The sequence below is a fragment of the Dermacentor silvarum genome, chromosome 1 (assembly GCF_013339745.2).
Source record: "Dermacentor silvarum isolate Dsil-2018 chromosome 1, BIME_Dsil_1.4, whole genome shotgun sequence".
Taxonomy (NCBI): domain Eukaryota; kingdom Metazoa; phylum Arthropoda; class Arachnida; order Ixodida; family Ixodidae; genus Dermacentor; species Dermacentor silvarum.
Window position 1 is genome coordinate 210,844,988 of NC_051154.1, and position 16,760 is coordinate 210,861,747.

A 16,760-nucleotide genomic window follows, 5' to 3' on the forward strand; every position below is an offset into this window, starting at 1 on the left:
AAGGTGGAAGGGAAGGGTTTTCTTCTAAAGGAACGTTAATAATTCTGCGCGGCAAGTTGCAGCCTGCTGCATAAGTAACGCGACGACGGTGAGACAAATGATCGGACCCCTTAACGACAGCACGCACGTGTTGATGGCGCGAACGCCTAGGTAAACATTGTAGCCGAGTTGAGGGGGAGGCCCTTGAAATACGACATGTCGCTGCGGTGAATCGGGAATCAGCAGCTCGAAGCCACCGTCGCCAGCCCCACTGCGCACTCGGAGCTCACTGACGAGAGCGAACAAGTCAGGGACATGGCGTTTTGGACAGCGAGGATTCTTTTCGCCGCAACAGCGGTCCTTCTGCTCTCGACCGACGACTCCCTGGCGCAACTGAAAGGGAATATCTGCGGTATGTATTCACTTTCGACAGCACAGATACGCGGTGCTGACGTTTCGGGGACCACCACGCCGCGTCGGCCCATATATACCTTGGCAACTTTCAACCTACTTCACCGTGCCGAAAGCTATACATATCAGCGCAAATGCTAACTATGCGAGACGAAATAAGAGGTATAAGTAAGGTCCCCTAATCGCCACTCTTTCGTCGCAACTAGAATCGTCATACTTGCAGTTGTCACAATATGGTTTTCGGAACGTGGAAGCCACGATAAAGTTTAGGGTAATTCACATCGCAAGGGTGACCTATACACGTAGAAACGAGGGGGGTGCACTGCATGGCGTGAGCGACGTATATGTATATGTACACACAGTCGACCTTTATCAAGCAGTGCGTAACTCCAGTTTTTGGCAATCTCAGCGTTCAGAAAACCCAGTCTGAGAGCAACCGAACAGCAGTACGTCTTACTTCGCTTTGCACAGGGCCGTGGGACGCAGGTTTTCCTGCCTGTAAGCAGAAAAGCCTGTGCTCTGCCAAGCGTATATACAGGATGATCATTTTTAAGTTATATGACATTTTTTAAAGTCGCTTGTGGCACATAGCATACTTCTTGTCCTTGAGCTACATTATTCGAAGAAGTGGACATTATTAGCAAGAGAAATCAAAACCCATATTCAACTAGTTAACAAAAGTTCACCAATTAACTTCTTAATTAATTACTGTACGGCACATGTTGCAATTTACGAATTCTAGCCGACCAGCTTGCAAGACATAACCACTTCAAATGATTTTTCCGGATGACACCAGTTTCGAGATATTTTCCAAAGTGTGGAATGAAATACATGGGCGTTCCAGTCACTTTTGTGCTTGAATGCATAAAAGCTAGACCGTTTTGGTAAAAAAAAAAGTGAGTGGAACAGCAGCGTATTTTTACGGCAAGTTTGATGCGCATATGTCCAAACTGGCGTCATTCTGGAAGTTAATTCCAAGTGGATACGCCCTGCAAGCTCACCGGCTACAATTCGTAAATTGCAATGTGCCGTAAAATAATTATTTCAAAAGTAATTAGTGGACTTTTGTTAATTAGTTGAATATGTGTTTCGATTTGTCGTGCAAGTAATGTCCGTCTCTCTGAATAATCCAGCTCAAGGACTAGAATTATGTTATCTGCAACAGGCTATCTTTAAAAATTCCATAAAACTTAAACTCGCACGCTATTCGAATCGAGGAGCTCGAAAACGGGCTTCCGATTTTTCCACTTTCAGCCAAACCATGACAGAGAAGCAACGCCGAATTTGTAAATTGCAATATGGGCCATAAGGTAATTAGTTAAAACTGAATTAGTAATTTTTAATTAGTCGATTATGCATTTCAATTCTTTTTGCAAGTAATGCCCGCTTCTTTGAGCAGACCAGCTCATGGACTAAAATATTTCTATCTGCCACGGGTAATTAAAAAATGTTTTTTGAAAGTGTTCGCTGAAACACGCTGCATTATAGGGTGTCCCAGTTAACTTTAGCCAAGCTGTTCACCGAAAAAAAAAAGGATCAAAAATACGCGGTGCAAGATACGATCTTAAGACCTATGGTATTCGGTTGTCAGACCTATATGACAATGGAACACCGCAGGTTTTACGATTGTATCTTGCACCGTGCTTTTTTTTTTTTTTTTTTCTCAATAGCGTTGCTTAATGTTAGCTGGAACACACGTATGGTATCTACAGATGTTAAGAAACACATATCTACTTCTTTCTGGGGCTTTATGTGCCAAAACCAGTTCTGATTATGAGGCACGCCGCAGTGGAGTGCTCCGGATTAATTTTGACCACCTGGGGTTCTTTAACGTGCACTAAAACGCAAGCACACGGGGGGTTTTAGCATTTCGCCTCCATCGAAATGCGGCCGCCACGGCCGGGATTCGATCCCGTGACCTCGTGCTCAGCAGCGCAACGCCTTAGCTAACTGACGAGCCACCGCGGCGGGTAAGAAACACATATCAGTACAAATTATTCGACAGGTAAATTTTAATCTATGGCGAAGTTGTGTGTTAGCGAAATGTTTCCCTTCCTTGTGTTTTCGCTTATTATTACTGCACTAAATTTATCCGCTTAAAAACGAACAAATAAATGTATTGACAAAAAATTATCGTCCATGTTTCTGTTCACGCAAATGTTGTCCAGTTTTCTGAAGGCCCTACAGTGCCTCCGATGCTCATCGTAGGATGGCTGTATATGCCAAAGTGCGAATGGGCAGAGTCTTAATTAGCGCCAGCATAACGGAGGAGACCCTGTTCTTGCTGAATCCACTCTAGCAGTGACATCTGTTTTGCCAAACAAGACTCCCGTCACGCGGCCCATGTTAGCGGGTCGTGTATACACCCCCCCCCCCCCCGCTCCATTGTTTGGCAGCAAAGTGCATGTTACATAATAGGAAAGGGAGCATACGCGCACCTGTCGTAACTAAAGTCCCTATGATATAAGAAAAGTACCGCCATCCTTTGAAAAACGCCGCTTCTCTCTCTCTCCTGTATCTCCGATTGGACGATGATAGCGCGCGCTTTTCACTTTATATTTTCTTTTTTTCCGCCTCAGAGCCATGTTGAAAGTCCTCTGCGCAGCCGCAGTAGCCGGCGGCGGCGTGCGCCCGGCCTGAAAGCTTCAACGTGGACTTTCTAGGTGCGCCACCGTCGACTTGGCTTTCGCAAGCAAAAAGTAAAGAAAAAAGCAAGCGCTTTAGGAGAGGAGGCGGCGGAGGAAAGAGTAGATGGCGGTACTTTTCTTATATAGGGACTTTAGTCGTAACAGGAACTCGGTGAGGCAGTCGACGCGCCTCCTCCCTTGGTCTTGAACATGCGCTTCTATCATGCCTCCTATCAATAACAGAGGAACCATTTTTAAATATATATGAATCAGCATGCGCGATAGCAAGCAAAAATGTACCATCTAAACTGAGGACGTTTAGGGGCGCTCTCGGAGCGTTCCAGAGGTTGAGTAACACGTCATTCAATCTGCATTTCCCTAACTGGCCTCATCAGCGGTACAGAATCACAACGGAAGCCCGCTTTCTTTTTCTGTCAATACAGCTGCGCCGCTGTCTTGCACAATCTCGTCTTGACTGAGCTCTCTGAAACCGCCAGCCGAGGATTCCGTGAGAAAGCACAGGAGTGTTATTCATGTTACTGAAAGAAAGGCGCGAAAGGCTGGCAGACGCCTGTCTTTCAGCACAAAATGAATCCCTACCAATTTGCTCAACTGTCAGTGGCTCTGAATGTTAGTCAGCCTTGAGCCTTGAAAGAATGAAGCTATACAAGATTATCTATGCAAGCTGTTTACATTTGTTTTAGCCACAAGCAACAGTTCTGTTCTTCTGTTGAAACCACAATCAGACAACACTGCCAGAAAAGAAATTTCAGTTTTGCAAGCAGTACACGGCTAGCATTAATGATCTCCCCAATTTCCCACCTCTCTTGTACAAACAAAATGAAACCTAGGGCACAGAATCAGTTATATGTATATGAGAAGTTTTGTTCTGAACTTGCAATTGCCCGATATGAGCGTTGTTTATTGCAGGCTCTGGCTAGTTAAACAATGACCATTATATAAAGGTTAGATGGAAAAGGTAGTATCAGCAGACTCGATATGTGACATATAAGCAAAAAGAAAATCATTAGAGGTTAGATCCGGATACCCTGGTGGCTAAAAGAGCACAGAGCCCATTCTCGGCCGAACGTAACCAAATCCAGAGTTTAGACGGTGGCTCATAGCGGTATAGAATCCCAACACTAAAAAAAAATGCTGCCGCCGCTAATTTACACAGAAAGTTCTTCAGCAATCTCCAAAATCATCCATAGCATGTCAAGAAAGGTAATTGCTATTGTTGTTCCTTTCACGAAAGTAAACTTTTCATAGATCTCAAATGAAAAAATAAAAAAGCACGAGGATTAGCTCCCCTTCGCAGATGGCATACAACTTTTCAAATTACTCTGCAAAAAAAAAAAAACATATAAAAATTGGTGTCATCGTTTGTTGGCTTCTTATGATATTACTTTAACAATTGGGCCCATCACCCTCGGTTTCCTTTCTTCTCGTTCACACACACACATATATATATATATATATATATATATATATATATATATATAAGGGTGATTATTCCCATCATGTTCGCGCAATGAACAAGTAAATCTAAAAGATAATTTGTGCTAGCCCCAAAGCATACTGTGCACTGGAAATATTTACCATGAATACGTCTGGTGGATTAGCTTGCAGTACCTCTAACATGTTTAAAAGCATGTTAGAGGTACTTAAATTTTAGACCTGCAGCTTAAAAAACTGTCTACATTGTTTCCGTCAAGGAAATGAATTATGTGTCAAAAAGCCACACGCTCCCTTCTATACTTGGATCGTGGCCACCTCCAGACACTGAAAGCACGGCGTTGCACGTAGTTCGAGGATTATTTTGTTACATCAGTTACAGCTTCAAAGCAAAGACAGTTCCACATATGTCTCTGAACTTATTTTTTTTTTTCGCACTTAACTGTGACTCGGCGTCTGTGGCTTTTTGTTAACCTTTTTTAGTCCTTTTGTAGGACTACTTTTCATTCACTATAACGTTTATTAATTTATAGCGCCTTCATGCGTACACTACTCACTTCTAAAAAAACTAAAATGTGTTTCATGTTGTTAAGAAATCGATTCCCGATTCCATTCAGAAGTAAAATGAAGTAACCGGGAGTGAGCACTTGCAACATCTCAATTGGATACCCAAATCCTACAACGTGAATGCACACACACAATAAAAAAAAAAATGTGCAAAATGAAAAGAGAACAGTTGTATACAAGTGAGCGGTTTGGAGATTTGGGGAGACAATAATTGGCATCGTTCTCTCTTCCCATAAGTTACATACATAACACAGAAATGATGTGCTGATACGGTTTCAGTTCTGATTACGGTGAGCAATCGCCCTCGCGGTTGCGTGTCAATTTTTCAAAGGCACGACAAGGACAGGAACTGCGTCTGTTCTCAAAAACATGTCTGACGCGCTTTAATTTCGGCGTTCTATTCGCAGAGATGGACGAAGCCAAGATTACGGAGCTCTTGGACTGCACTTTGTCCAAGTCACCGAAGGGGGTAAGAGACCACGACTGAAAAGTGACCGGTTTCAAGTAAATGTATTTCTGCGCTTGAATTTGCGTGCTGTTATACGATTTGTGCAAATGTGTCGTGCCGGTAAAAAAAAGACATTCGCAGATGTATGCCGATCCGAGCAACCAACGCATCAAAGACAGCGAAGCTCTTATAAGGGCGTTCTCACAACCCTCGGAAGTCCTAGAGGTCTGTCTGGCCACTGCATGCCAAACATCTGCCCGAGAGATTGCAAACTGTTCACTATATCCAATGCTGTTCCTTCAAATATACCTGAACCTTTTCAAGTGCTATACAGTATATCCGAGCTTATCCCATGCTCTCCATTATATCCGACGCATGTTCCTGCATGCTGCGCCGGCCCTAACCACGCCGACATGTGGCAACGCGTTCCAACGGCCTGGTATAGGCGGCGTCGCTCCCTCTTCTTAGCTAAAATCCCTATATAAGAAAAGTACCGCCATCCTTTGACAAATGCCGCTTCGCTCTCTCCTGTATTATCCTGTATCTCGGATTGGACGATGATAGCGCGCGCTTTTCACTTCTTTATATTTTCTTTTTTTTTCCAGCCATGTTGAAAGCCCTCTGCGCAGCCGCAGTCGCCGGCGGCGGCGGCGGCGCGCTTCAACGTGGACTTTCTAGGTGCGCCACCGTCGACTTGGCTTTCGCAAGCAAAAAGTAAAGAAAAAGCAAGCGCTTTAGGAGAGGAGGCGGCGGAGGAAAGAGTAGATGGCGGTACTTTTCTTATATAGGGATTTATTCTTAGCGATAGCTCATCACCGACGTCGCATCCGGCTGCGCGTTATAAAACGCTGATCTTATAACGGTTCGGAAAGCGAACCATTCGCTTGGCCGCACGTGATTGGTTCAAAATCTAGTTTCTTTTCTTTATCTTTCTTTCTTTTTTTTTCCTGACGAAAACGCCATTTTGGCAAATCACGCGTGGTAAAGCGAACGGTTCGAGGCTCCGTCCCCGGCTGCACTGCCATGCGCTGCTCTGATTCACGTTTGATACCGACTACGCCGCAGCCCGCGACCACGCCTTCATCGTAGCCGCACGAAAACCGTTGTGAAACTCGATCCTCTTCACAGCTTTGCTATAACAAATTTACAGAGCACGACGTGAGCGAAAAACGCTAGCAGATCCCACGCATAACTCGCAGAGGCGTACTTACACTGGAATTCAAAATGCATAGTTGACTAAGTAACAAAATTTCAAAAATTAGCTTTTTGTAGCGATAGCTACATTACGCCAGGTTTTCGCCTCTTCGCCGTGGCCGCACTGTGACGTCACACCACGGACCTCGATTCTCCAGCAACTCGGCTCGTCGCGGTCGCCGCGCGGCCACAGTTCCTGCCGTTGGTAAAATCCCTATATAAGAAAAGTACCGCCATCCTTTGATCAACGCCGCTTCTCTCTCTCTCCTGTATCTCAGATTGGACGATGATAGCGCGCGCTTTCATTTCTTCATATATTTTTTTCGGCCTCACAGCCATGTTGAAAGTCCTCTGCGCAGCCGCAGTCGCCGGCGGCAGCTATGCGGCGGCGCGCGCCCGGCCTGAAAGCTTCAACGTAGACTTTCTAGGTGCGCCACCGTCGACTTGCTTTCGCAAGCAAAAAGTAAAGAAAAAAAACAAGCGCTTTAAAAGGAGAGGATACGGCGGAGGAAAGAGTAGATGGCGGCACTTTTCTTTAGCCGTTGGTAGGGTGCCTCGATGCCCAGCGCCGGCATCGAGGCACCCTAGCCGCTGGGCGCTCGCCGCGCCCTCTGTGTGACGCGCCCTCTGTGGCATGGCACCACGGGCCTCGATTCTCCGGCGACTCGGCTCGTCGCGGTCGCCGCGCGGCCACCGCTCCTACAGGCGCGCGTCCGCCGTTTCCTGGCAACCGCCACTTTGATGAGTCTAACTAGGCCACTGACGATGTCGCCACAAAAGCCCATTACTTTACGGATCATAGAAGCGTATTCATTGGTGTGAAAAATACAGTTTTACCCGTTGGTTGACCACAACGTCTCTCCTTTCTTACTCTAGTGGAAACCACTAAGTTTAATAACAACATGCCTAACTACAAGCGAAGCCTAAGCGCAGCCGGGGTCTGTAGCTATCGCTACTCGACTAGGTTTAACCAGAGCTAAACCACAGCCAATTTTTTTATCTAGTTACTTTAGCGCACATGTTACGATATACGAATTGTAGCCAGTGACTTCACAAGGGACATCCTCTTGGAACAAATTTTAAAACTAGCACCTGCAGTTTCGAGACAAGCGCTGTCAAACATGGGGTAAAAATGCGCTGTTCTTCCCATTACTCTTCTTTTTTTTTTTTTCAACAAAACGCCTTTGTATACATTGGATATCAAGAATTACTGGACCATCAATGCATTTCGTCGCAAACTTTTGGAACGGATATCTCGAAACTGGTGTCATCCATAAAATTTGTTCCAAGTGGAAATTACTTTCGAAGTCACCAGTCACAATTTGTTAACTTCAATATGTGCCGTAAATAAGTTAATGAAAAAGTGAATTAGTGGTTTTGTGTTAATTAGTTGAATATGTGTTTTGGTTTCACGTGAAAGTAATGTGCGCCTCTGTGAATAATTCAGCTCAAGGACTAGAATTATGTTATCTGCAAATGGCCATTTTTAGAAATTTCGTAAAACTTGAAAACGAGCACGCCGAAAAAGAAAGAAAAAAGACAAACAACGCGTCTTTCCTACGACGGCATAAAAAGAACGCGTTTTTCTTTTTCCGCTTCATCGAGGGTGAAGACAGCTGTATGCCCGTCCATGACACATCGCAACCACCGATGTGTTGTGTTCTATCCATGTCGCCCCCCACCCGTCTCGAAAAAAAAATTGTAGTTTAGTTATTTTTGTCGATAACACTTTGTTTGGAGCCACATTTGCTTCCCAGGTGTCTTTTCCCTTTCCGCCAATTTGGGAACGAACGTGTTCTGTAGTCTCGCTCACACCGATGAAAGCCGGGCCACCGCGGCCGAAACGTTAGTAAAATAACAGTATATTTGTTGTTGTTAAATGTGCGAATATTTATTTCATCATTATTTCTACGGGTTCCGCGCGCCCTTCTAATCGAATGTATATATATATATATATATATATATATATATATATATATATATATATATATGACTGGATTTTTCAATGGGTCAAGCGATGATGAGAAGATGAAAGATGAGAAGCACAGCTTCGCAGTTATCTTCGGTTTACTTACCCAATAGTGTTGGTTGGTGGACCGACCGAAACTCTTGGGTAAATATATATATATATATATAACATTCACTGCGCGTGCCGTATACGTGCGCCGTTTTTTGCTTCGGAGGTGCTCAGAGAAAGTGCTTCACGCGCGCGTGTCGCAGACGCTGGAGTTGTGGGAAAATGCCAAGGCCATGTTCGGCGGCAAGCCACCGGCCCAGGCCGTCCTGTCACTGTGCGGCGCCTCCCCTGCGGCGGGCGACACCCTGGTGAGCCCAGCGGCTGCTCTGCGCGCACTGTATTTACAGCCATGCATCGTATAAAACTACAGAAGCGGCCCACGCAACTTCCCGCGTGTAAAATGTGCTGCGCGAGGCTTTGTACTAATTTTGTTACGTATATTATTTCTCCGTTTTTTTGCTTACTCACACGGTAAAACATTGGCGATGCTTGTGTTCAGTTTGCCCGCTGCGCCACGACGCCACGAATGAGGCGGTCATAACGCGGGGAAACCAAATACGTAAAAGAATACAAATATACCTACGAGTACGGATTCAACAAGACAACAACTACAGGGAAAAGCATATATAGCGAAAGGCGAGAGAAAAGCTGCCATAATGAAACATAGGGCGTTATAGGGGTATATACGGCAACCAGGAGGCGTGCGGAAGGGAGTCATGGTTCCCGGACTTGTGTTTGCGAATTCTGTGTACTATATAGTTCTGCTTGCGCAGCTACAAAAGACATCGCTGTGTTGTCAGAGATACTTGTCACTATAGAGCGCGTGAACACTCGTGTTCTCTACTTGACCGTGTGCGTGTGTGTGTGTGTGTGTGTGTGTGTGTGTGTGTGTGTGTGTGTGTGTGTGTGTGTGTGTGCGTGCGTGCGTGCGTGCGTGCGTGCGTGCGTGCGTGCGTGCGTGCGTGCGTGTGTGTGTGTGTGTGTGTGTGTGTGTGTGTGTGTGTGTGTGTGTGTGTGTGTGTGTGTGTGTGTGTGTGTGTGTGTGTGTGTGTGTGTGTGTGTGTGTGTGTGTGTGTGTGTGTGTGTTACATTTGTGCTTTAACGACAGCAAATGATATGCTTAGCATGCAATCAAGCTAGCCCAACAGAAAGTCCTTCCGAAATATATTGTCGAATTTCGCTCGCTCTTATAGTTTGTGCTATAACAGACAGGACTTGCACAGCTTGCTAAAGTTACGCGCGAATAAATAATTCAAAAGTTCCCATAATTTATTTTCAGATTTCAGAATTCACGAACCAGCAAGCCGTAAGTATACATCCATCCAAATTGCAATTTGCTCTTATGTAGTTCCATAGTATTCGTTTCACACTGACCTCGTACAAAAGGACGAAAAACTAGTTTTCTGTGCACACTTTTTTTCACATTCTAATCACTTGCGCTGTTTCCTGTATACAAGATTTTCTCATCAATTACTGCAGAGCAGTTAGATTTTACCTGCAACGTATGCATTTTCAAATAAATTGATAGTTCAGTTCTGAATGCGTGTATTTCAGACCTCTTCTAAGGAAACCTTTTTTATTTTTGTAAATATTTATCACCGGTATTGGCTTTGTAAACATGTGGAAATAATTACGCTCAATACACGTACGTGCAGGGTTAGAGCAGCAAATTTTTATTGTGAGCACGTCAATTCACAGTAAACCAAGAAACACTGAGAGGAAATCATGGAATCTAGCCAACATTTGCAAAGTACAAGAAAACGCACTCGAAAGTCGGGTCGGTGATGACGTTACAAAACGCCTCTTGAAGCTAAACATTTCGACAGAATTACCTGTCTGGTTGGGAAAATTGATTAAGACTTAGAGATTGACTCCAACCAAATAAGGAAATTTACTAGCCCGACGTTTCAAGTGTCTCCGCACCTTACGCTCTCTCCCCCTTCCTCTCCTTTGTTACGACGGACCTTTTAAAAGCGGCACACCGCCACCTCCCAAGAATAGCCCCTGAAGAAGGAGCCGAATTGGTTCCGAAACGTCGGGCTAGTAAATTTCCTTATTTGGTTGGAGTCAATCTCTAAGTCCTAAAACGCCTCTTCTGTTACTTTTATAGTTTTGATTGTAGAATACGAAACTTGCTCAAGCTGTTTGTGCTCTATAGCATTCACATGATCCATGCCTTTACAGAGGGATTTCGTATAGTGAACTATGGCTGGGATAATGTTACGATTCTATGCCAATTTAATTCCTTTTCTCGCTTGGTCAGTGGTCAGAGCGGCGCTCCGCCCACGATATCAACGGGATCAGCCGGCCGTTGACGGATAGATGAAAAGAGTGGCATAGAATCGAGCGGACAGAATCTATACATTATACCGGCATATAATTCTAGTACAATGTAGTTCTAGTACCATATTCAAGTCGGCACCAGTGCGCCCAAATCGCGGTCGCTCTAGCCCGGCCATGTTCACAATTTCTCGATCCACCTCGTGACTGCATATAGGTATATGCATATTCGTTTTTTACCATGCTCTCGCCCAAATTTTGCTTTTATTTTCTATACGTATAGTAGCATAATCCCCTAGCATAATATAATATCGGAACTGTGTCTTTTTTTTTTTTTTTTGATGCTTGAAAGAGAGCACTCAAGAAGTGAAAAAGAAACGATTTCCGCGCGGTGCGTGTATATAAAACACGAGAGCGTATATTACGCGAGCCGCCCGGCTTTCTGTCACCTCACAGACTGCAACAACAGCACCAGTGAAGTCTCGCGGCGAGCTAGCGTCCACTTATAGTCCTGTATATAAGCATGCGTGTTGTCCGCTTTGTTCTTCGTTATCTGTGAACACTTTCTATACGCCACAATTATTCCCAACGTTGCGCGCTCACTTTCTTCGAGCTTCCCCGCGACTGTATACTCATAAGTGCATGGCGCTTTCGTGGCGGGTGAGTCAGGCACGCGCTCGAGCTCCAGAGTCCTGACTTTACTTTCTGGCTAGAGACCGCCGGCAACGAGGTCAAGTTCACGAGTCGTTCAAGCGATAGCTGAGCGGCTCTGAACGACCACTCGCACGAGCCCATGAGATCTCAAAGCGGAAGAGGCGCACTTTCTATCAACGTTACTACAACGTTATGCTATACTCTGGTATACGCGACTGCAGTAAGATGGTCTCGGCAGCGGCGTCCCTCAAGCGCTGCGCACTGTTTCGCAATGAAGTGGCACTGGAGCGGAAGTCAGAGCTGCGCGAGAGCAGATGAGAAGCGAGACCATGTAAATGCAAGTTCCCATCCACCTCAATCTCGAACGCAGTCTCTGCAGGCGCTCAGAGCATGCACGTCTCGACTGCAGCTTTTGTGCAACATTCGCCGTCGAAAAAGGAGCACGTGCGTAGACACGCGGTCACCCCAGCCGGGGTAGTGGTTCTTTGCAGTATATATATAGGGTACGTGTCCCAGCTAACGTTAGCCAAGCTGGTTAGCCAAGAAACATGGTGCAAGATACGATTTTAAAACCTACTGTGTACGGTAGTTAGAGGCCGACGTCTCGGCCTAAGACCTGTATGCCTTTCTCAGAAAGGTTGGTCTCCGCGGCCGGAACGTCGACCTCTCGCGACAGAACACCACTGGTCTTTAAAATTGTGTCTTGTACCGTGTTTTATAAATCGTTTTTATTGCGATAGCAATTATATGGACACTCCAAAACTGATTTCTGCCGTCGTCGTCGCCGTCGTCGTCGCCGTTGCCGTGAGGTTCCGTATGACGTCAATGGAGATGAAATCGTCGCCGCGCGCCGCCGAACGCTGTATGTGCGAGTGAAAGGGGGCGAGGGACGCGCTCTTTCACGGGGAGTGAACCCACGGCGGAGAACAAACGCGCGTTCTGCGCCGTGCTTCCTTAAGGGCTGCAGAAGTAGGCGTCTCTTTCCTCCTTTACAATCACCATATATGTAGAGCAAACGCGCCTTCTTCCGATGCGCGAAAAGCGGGGGGGGGGGGGGGGGGGGGGAAGGAAGGGAGGTGACGTTTAGCTGCGGCACCAAGTGCCTATTTATATCAGAGGCTCCGGCAACTATCAGCAACGCCGCACGCATTTTGTGCGAACGCGGGCAAAACGCCGACGGCGTCGACATTAGTTCTGCGTGTTGCCGGTGATGCTGCATGTCGAAGTTTATACAGCTGATAAAGCTAATATCATTACTCCGTATAACTCTCTACAAATTTGCTATCGCAATTGATGCTTCGCCTTTCAGGTGAAACTGCGACCACTTTTTCTTTATTTTTTTTAACAGCTTGGCTAGCGTTGGCTGTGACACACGGTATACGTTCAACAAGGGCCCGTGTCTTTCTTGTTGTGGCCTCAACACATGGCTCTTTCGCGTTTGTTTCTGCGGGAAGAAATTTACGTTTACTGTGTTATTCGGTCTAATGAGATCATTTATCATGCGTAAATAAAATTACTACCGGCCAATTGAGGCCTCAGGAGAGCACCTGATATTATCTTAAAGCAGGCGGCGCAGCTTTAGATCTCCAAGGCTCGGGGGAATCAAAGTTGGGACCAGAGTGGTCCGTGGAGTTGGGGCCGCCAAGGCCGGAGCGTGCGGGGGTGTTCGCATAGGGCATCGGCGAGCCCCTGATCCATGGACCAGTCGGGGCGCCAGCTTTAGTGCCCCGTTTCCCCTTAGGTGTCCTGAAGGCGCCGCCGAAGTATACAAAATAATGACACGTTTTTTTTTTTTTTACTTGCACTGAGAGCTCGATTTGTGCGCGGCGTGAAAGAAGGAAGACGCAGGTCCTATATTGGTTCGTACTGTAAAGAACCGCTTCCCCCAGCTTCGCGCACTTAGGTTCCATATGATATGTAGACCGAACACCGCAGAGAAAAAACCCTCTCCACAGCATTCATGTAGTACCTGCAAACGTTTTCTTTTCAGAAAGCAGACAAGCCGAAGTTCAAGAAGGCTCTCAAGGACTGCAGCTCCTGAAGTGAAGACCCATGACGTATCTCGAAAGACCCCATGTTCGCGTTCAATGAAGTGCTCACAGAGCGTACCTCGTATATGCGTGCAGTACTGGGAAGTCAGCTACATATAGCTGTCAGGCTGGCAACACTTGTCTCCTTTACTTTTGCTCTCATTTAATAAAAGGTTGCGCTGTTCTGCTTTATTTCGTTCAATGCTAACGCTGTGCTCTTAATTGTGTTGTAATTTTGCATCAGAAAAATGTTATTTATGCGAAAGCATCAAATGGCCCATTAAGCGAAAAAGCCGGCGTCTATAGCAGCGAAACGGCACCTGAATTCCCATTGGTTGCGACGCCACGTCACGTGCGAGCCTCAAATGAGCAGAGTGGGTGAAACTACACCTGCGCCAGGTGATGCGTGAGGGGAGAGGGTATCGCCGCGACGCCACGTCACCCTCGCTCTCGAAAGCCTGTGTTATCCTCACGTTCCTTGACCGCGCAAGCTATCGCCTGCGTTCTAACTTCGCCTCGGTAATCGCTCTAAAGAAATTAATGTACAAACAAAACTGAATAAATTCGAAAGGAAAAATTCACCGACGATTACGATACTCCCTAATGCGAAATTTGAGCGCAGCTCTTTACGTGTTTTCATTTCGCGATATATTGGTTGGCGCGGACTATCTGTCTCGTGTGGCACGTTGCAAACGGAGCGAAGTGTGGAGCGACTGCCTCGCTAATCGGGAGATCACGAGATGCACCGCGTGGTTGACGCGTGGGCGCGATTCACAGCAGCCGCCGCAGACAGACCTCCGCTCAACAAGCACTTTGGTTGCATATATAGTATCGGTGAACGCGCTCATCGCACGCATGCCTTATCGATGGTGTCACCTGTGAACAGACGACGCGCGCTACTCTGGCACCATCTCGTAGCGATCGTCGCCTCAGAACACGTCTTGCGCAGCATTACGCTTTTCTTATCATGCTTTCGTCACACGCACCCTCCTCCTCAGCTTTCCGCCTCATGGTTTCGCTGCACCCTCCTCCTCCGCTTTCTCCTCGCGCTCTCTTCGCTATCGCCGTCTTTCATCCCCCGCTGCACTCCGTGTTCGTTCTTCATCCGAATTCTCTGTTCCCGTTCGCTCGGTTACGCCGAGGGACGCTGACGCCGACGGTCAAAGCAGGAACGGGCGCCTAAGAGCTGTGCACTAAAGCGTTCGTTGGCGGTAGTGAGTTTCACACCTAGGACCCCGCGCTCAGAAGCCGAGTGTCTTGGCCACTGGGATAAACCGTTGGCCAACTGCGCCTCAACGCGCTCGCTTGCCCGCGAGGAGTTCATAACTCAAAGAACAGCTCAGCGGCGTTCAATTGGACATTAACGCTTTCGCATTAACTCATAAGAAGTGCTTAGGTGTCCAGGATATTTCTTGATTCATTTTACTCTAAGCGAAGCAGATCATCCGGACGCATTAGAGACACCCGATATTTCACTCCCTGTGTGTAACATATATGCCAGAGTCCTTCAATACTTATTTACTGGTCACGAAACGACGGGGCCAAGTTTGCTATAGGGACAGAAGCTGCCATCGAAAGTAGCGCCACTGCAGACAATTCTCTCGCGTGACGCCGGCAGAAGCGCACGTGCTGTCTCAGAGGAGCTGTGGCGGCGCGCCAGCGAAACGTTTTTTACTTGCTTCTGTTGGGGACGTCGCAGAACTTTCAAGTATCGAAGTATATGAGCGTGAGAACCAGCAAGCGCTGGTGAACCGGGCTCGGAGGGCGGCCAGGGTCCTGGTATGAAGAGGCCGCCCACCTCAGGCGAGCTTGCTCAGTACAATAAAGTTTATTCGTCACCATTGCTTCTGTTCTTCAGGCATTTGGTTCTTGGGGTGTTAGGTTAAACACGTTGTCTGTTTTGTTTTTCATGGTTTTCATCATTTTTCTCTTTCTTTTTTTTTTGTTAGGCAGAAGTTAATAAGGGTAATATTTTTGTATCTGCAAATAGTGCTATTTTTATATGACAATGTTAGAACATGATCATGCATGGGAAAGAGCAGCCCGCGCGTGCGTTTTATATACTGAGTGCGAGCGTCATTACCCTTTGGCAGAAATGCAGTTTGAGAGGATAGAAGGGGCAGATGGGTGCGGATTTTTTCTGTAGGATGTGTGTGGTCGGCGACTAGACCATCTAGAGAATGCGAGGGAACAGGTTGCGAAGCAGGTCGGGAGGCTAGCAAACGAACTCAAGAGCGAGCAGAAACGGAGGAAGGTGGCAGTAGAGAAGCTATAGCCAACGTAGAAAAGAAGTTGAGGGGCGCCATTCCGCCACGCATTCCGGCGCGAGCACCGCAAACAAACTTGCTCCGGAGCGGGATAAGCGCAATAAGCCAAGACCGTCACGCCGGAACGTAGTTGGAGACGTCAGCGACGGTCACGAAGGGGCTAGCACTGACGTGGCAGCAGAGAAAGCCGATAAACCAGCAGAGGGTGATTGGTTATATATGGCAACAGGTAGGGCATCGAAGCTTCAGGGCCGGTATTTTGTAGCGATGCCTTATGACTTATTTATACTAGTCTTATCATCCACCGCTCACGGCCGGCTGATCCCATTGATAACGCGAGCGGACCGTCGCTCTGACCACTGACAAAGCGCTATAAGCGCGAAAAGGCATTAGCACCGGAAAGGCATGGCTACAAAATGCCGGCCCAGGTACAGCTTCGAAGGGCGAGGAGGAATAAAACGGCGTCGAGTTTTCTTTGTATAGGGGATTCGAGCAATGCATCGTAGAGTGTAATCAGTAATAAGATAGAGATGGTAGGTGCTGATGAGCGAGTCGAGATTATGGCGCTTCCGGGGGAAACGGGTCGGGGCAATGATAGTGATGGCCAAGCAAAACGTGTGGGGTACACTGCTGGAACGGAGTCATTGCTGATGCTGAACTGCAGCGCGCACAAAAGACGGAGGGCACAGACAGAGTTAGCAAACAAGCGCTGAACTCGCGACTCAGTTTATTTTGGGAAAAGGTGCTACAACTAAAACAGCAACAAATAACACATGCAAGCAGGTCACGTGGTGTTTACGAAAAAGATTAATAATTTTCAGTGCGTGCGAC

General features: G+C 46.7%; 1 protein-coding gene across 1 annotated transcript; it reads left to right on the forward strand.

Moving 5' to 3' along the window:
* Positions 1-218: 218 nt before the first annotated feature.
* LOC119436722 (uncharacterized) lies at positions 219-13,840 on the forward strand. Its single transcript, XM_037703700.2, has 5 exons — positions 219-391; positions 5,447-5,508; positions 8,902-9,006; positions 9,978-10,004; positions 13,623-13,840. The coding sequence occupies exons 1-5, from the start codon at positions 295-297 to the stop codon at positions 13,671-13,673; spliced, it is 342 nt and encodes a 113-aa protein (XP_037559628.1). The 5' UTR covers positions 219-294; the 3' UTR covers positions 13,674-13,840.
* Positions 13,841-16,760: the final 2,920 nt, after the last annotated feature.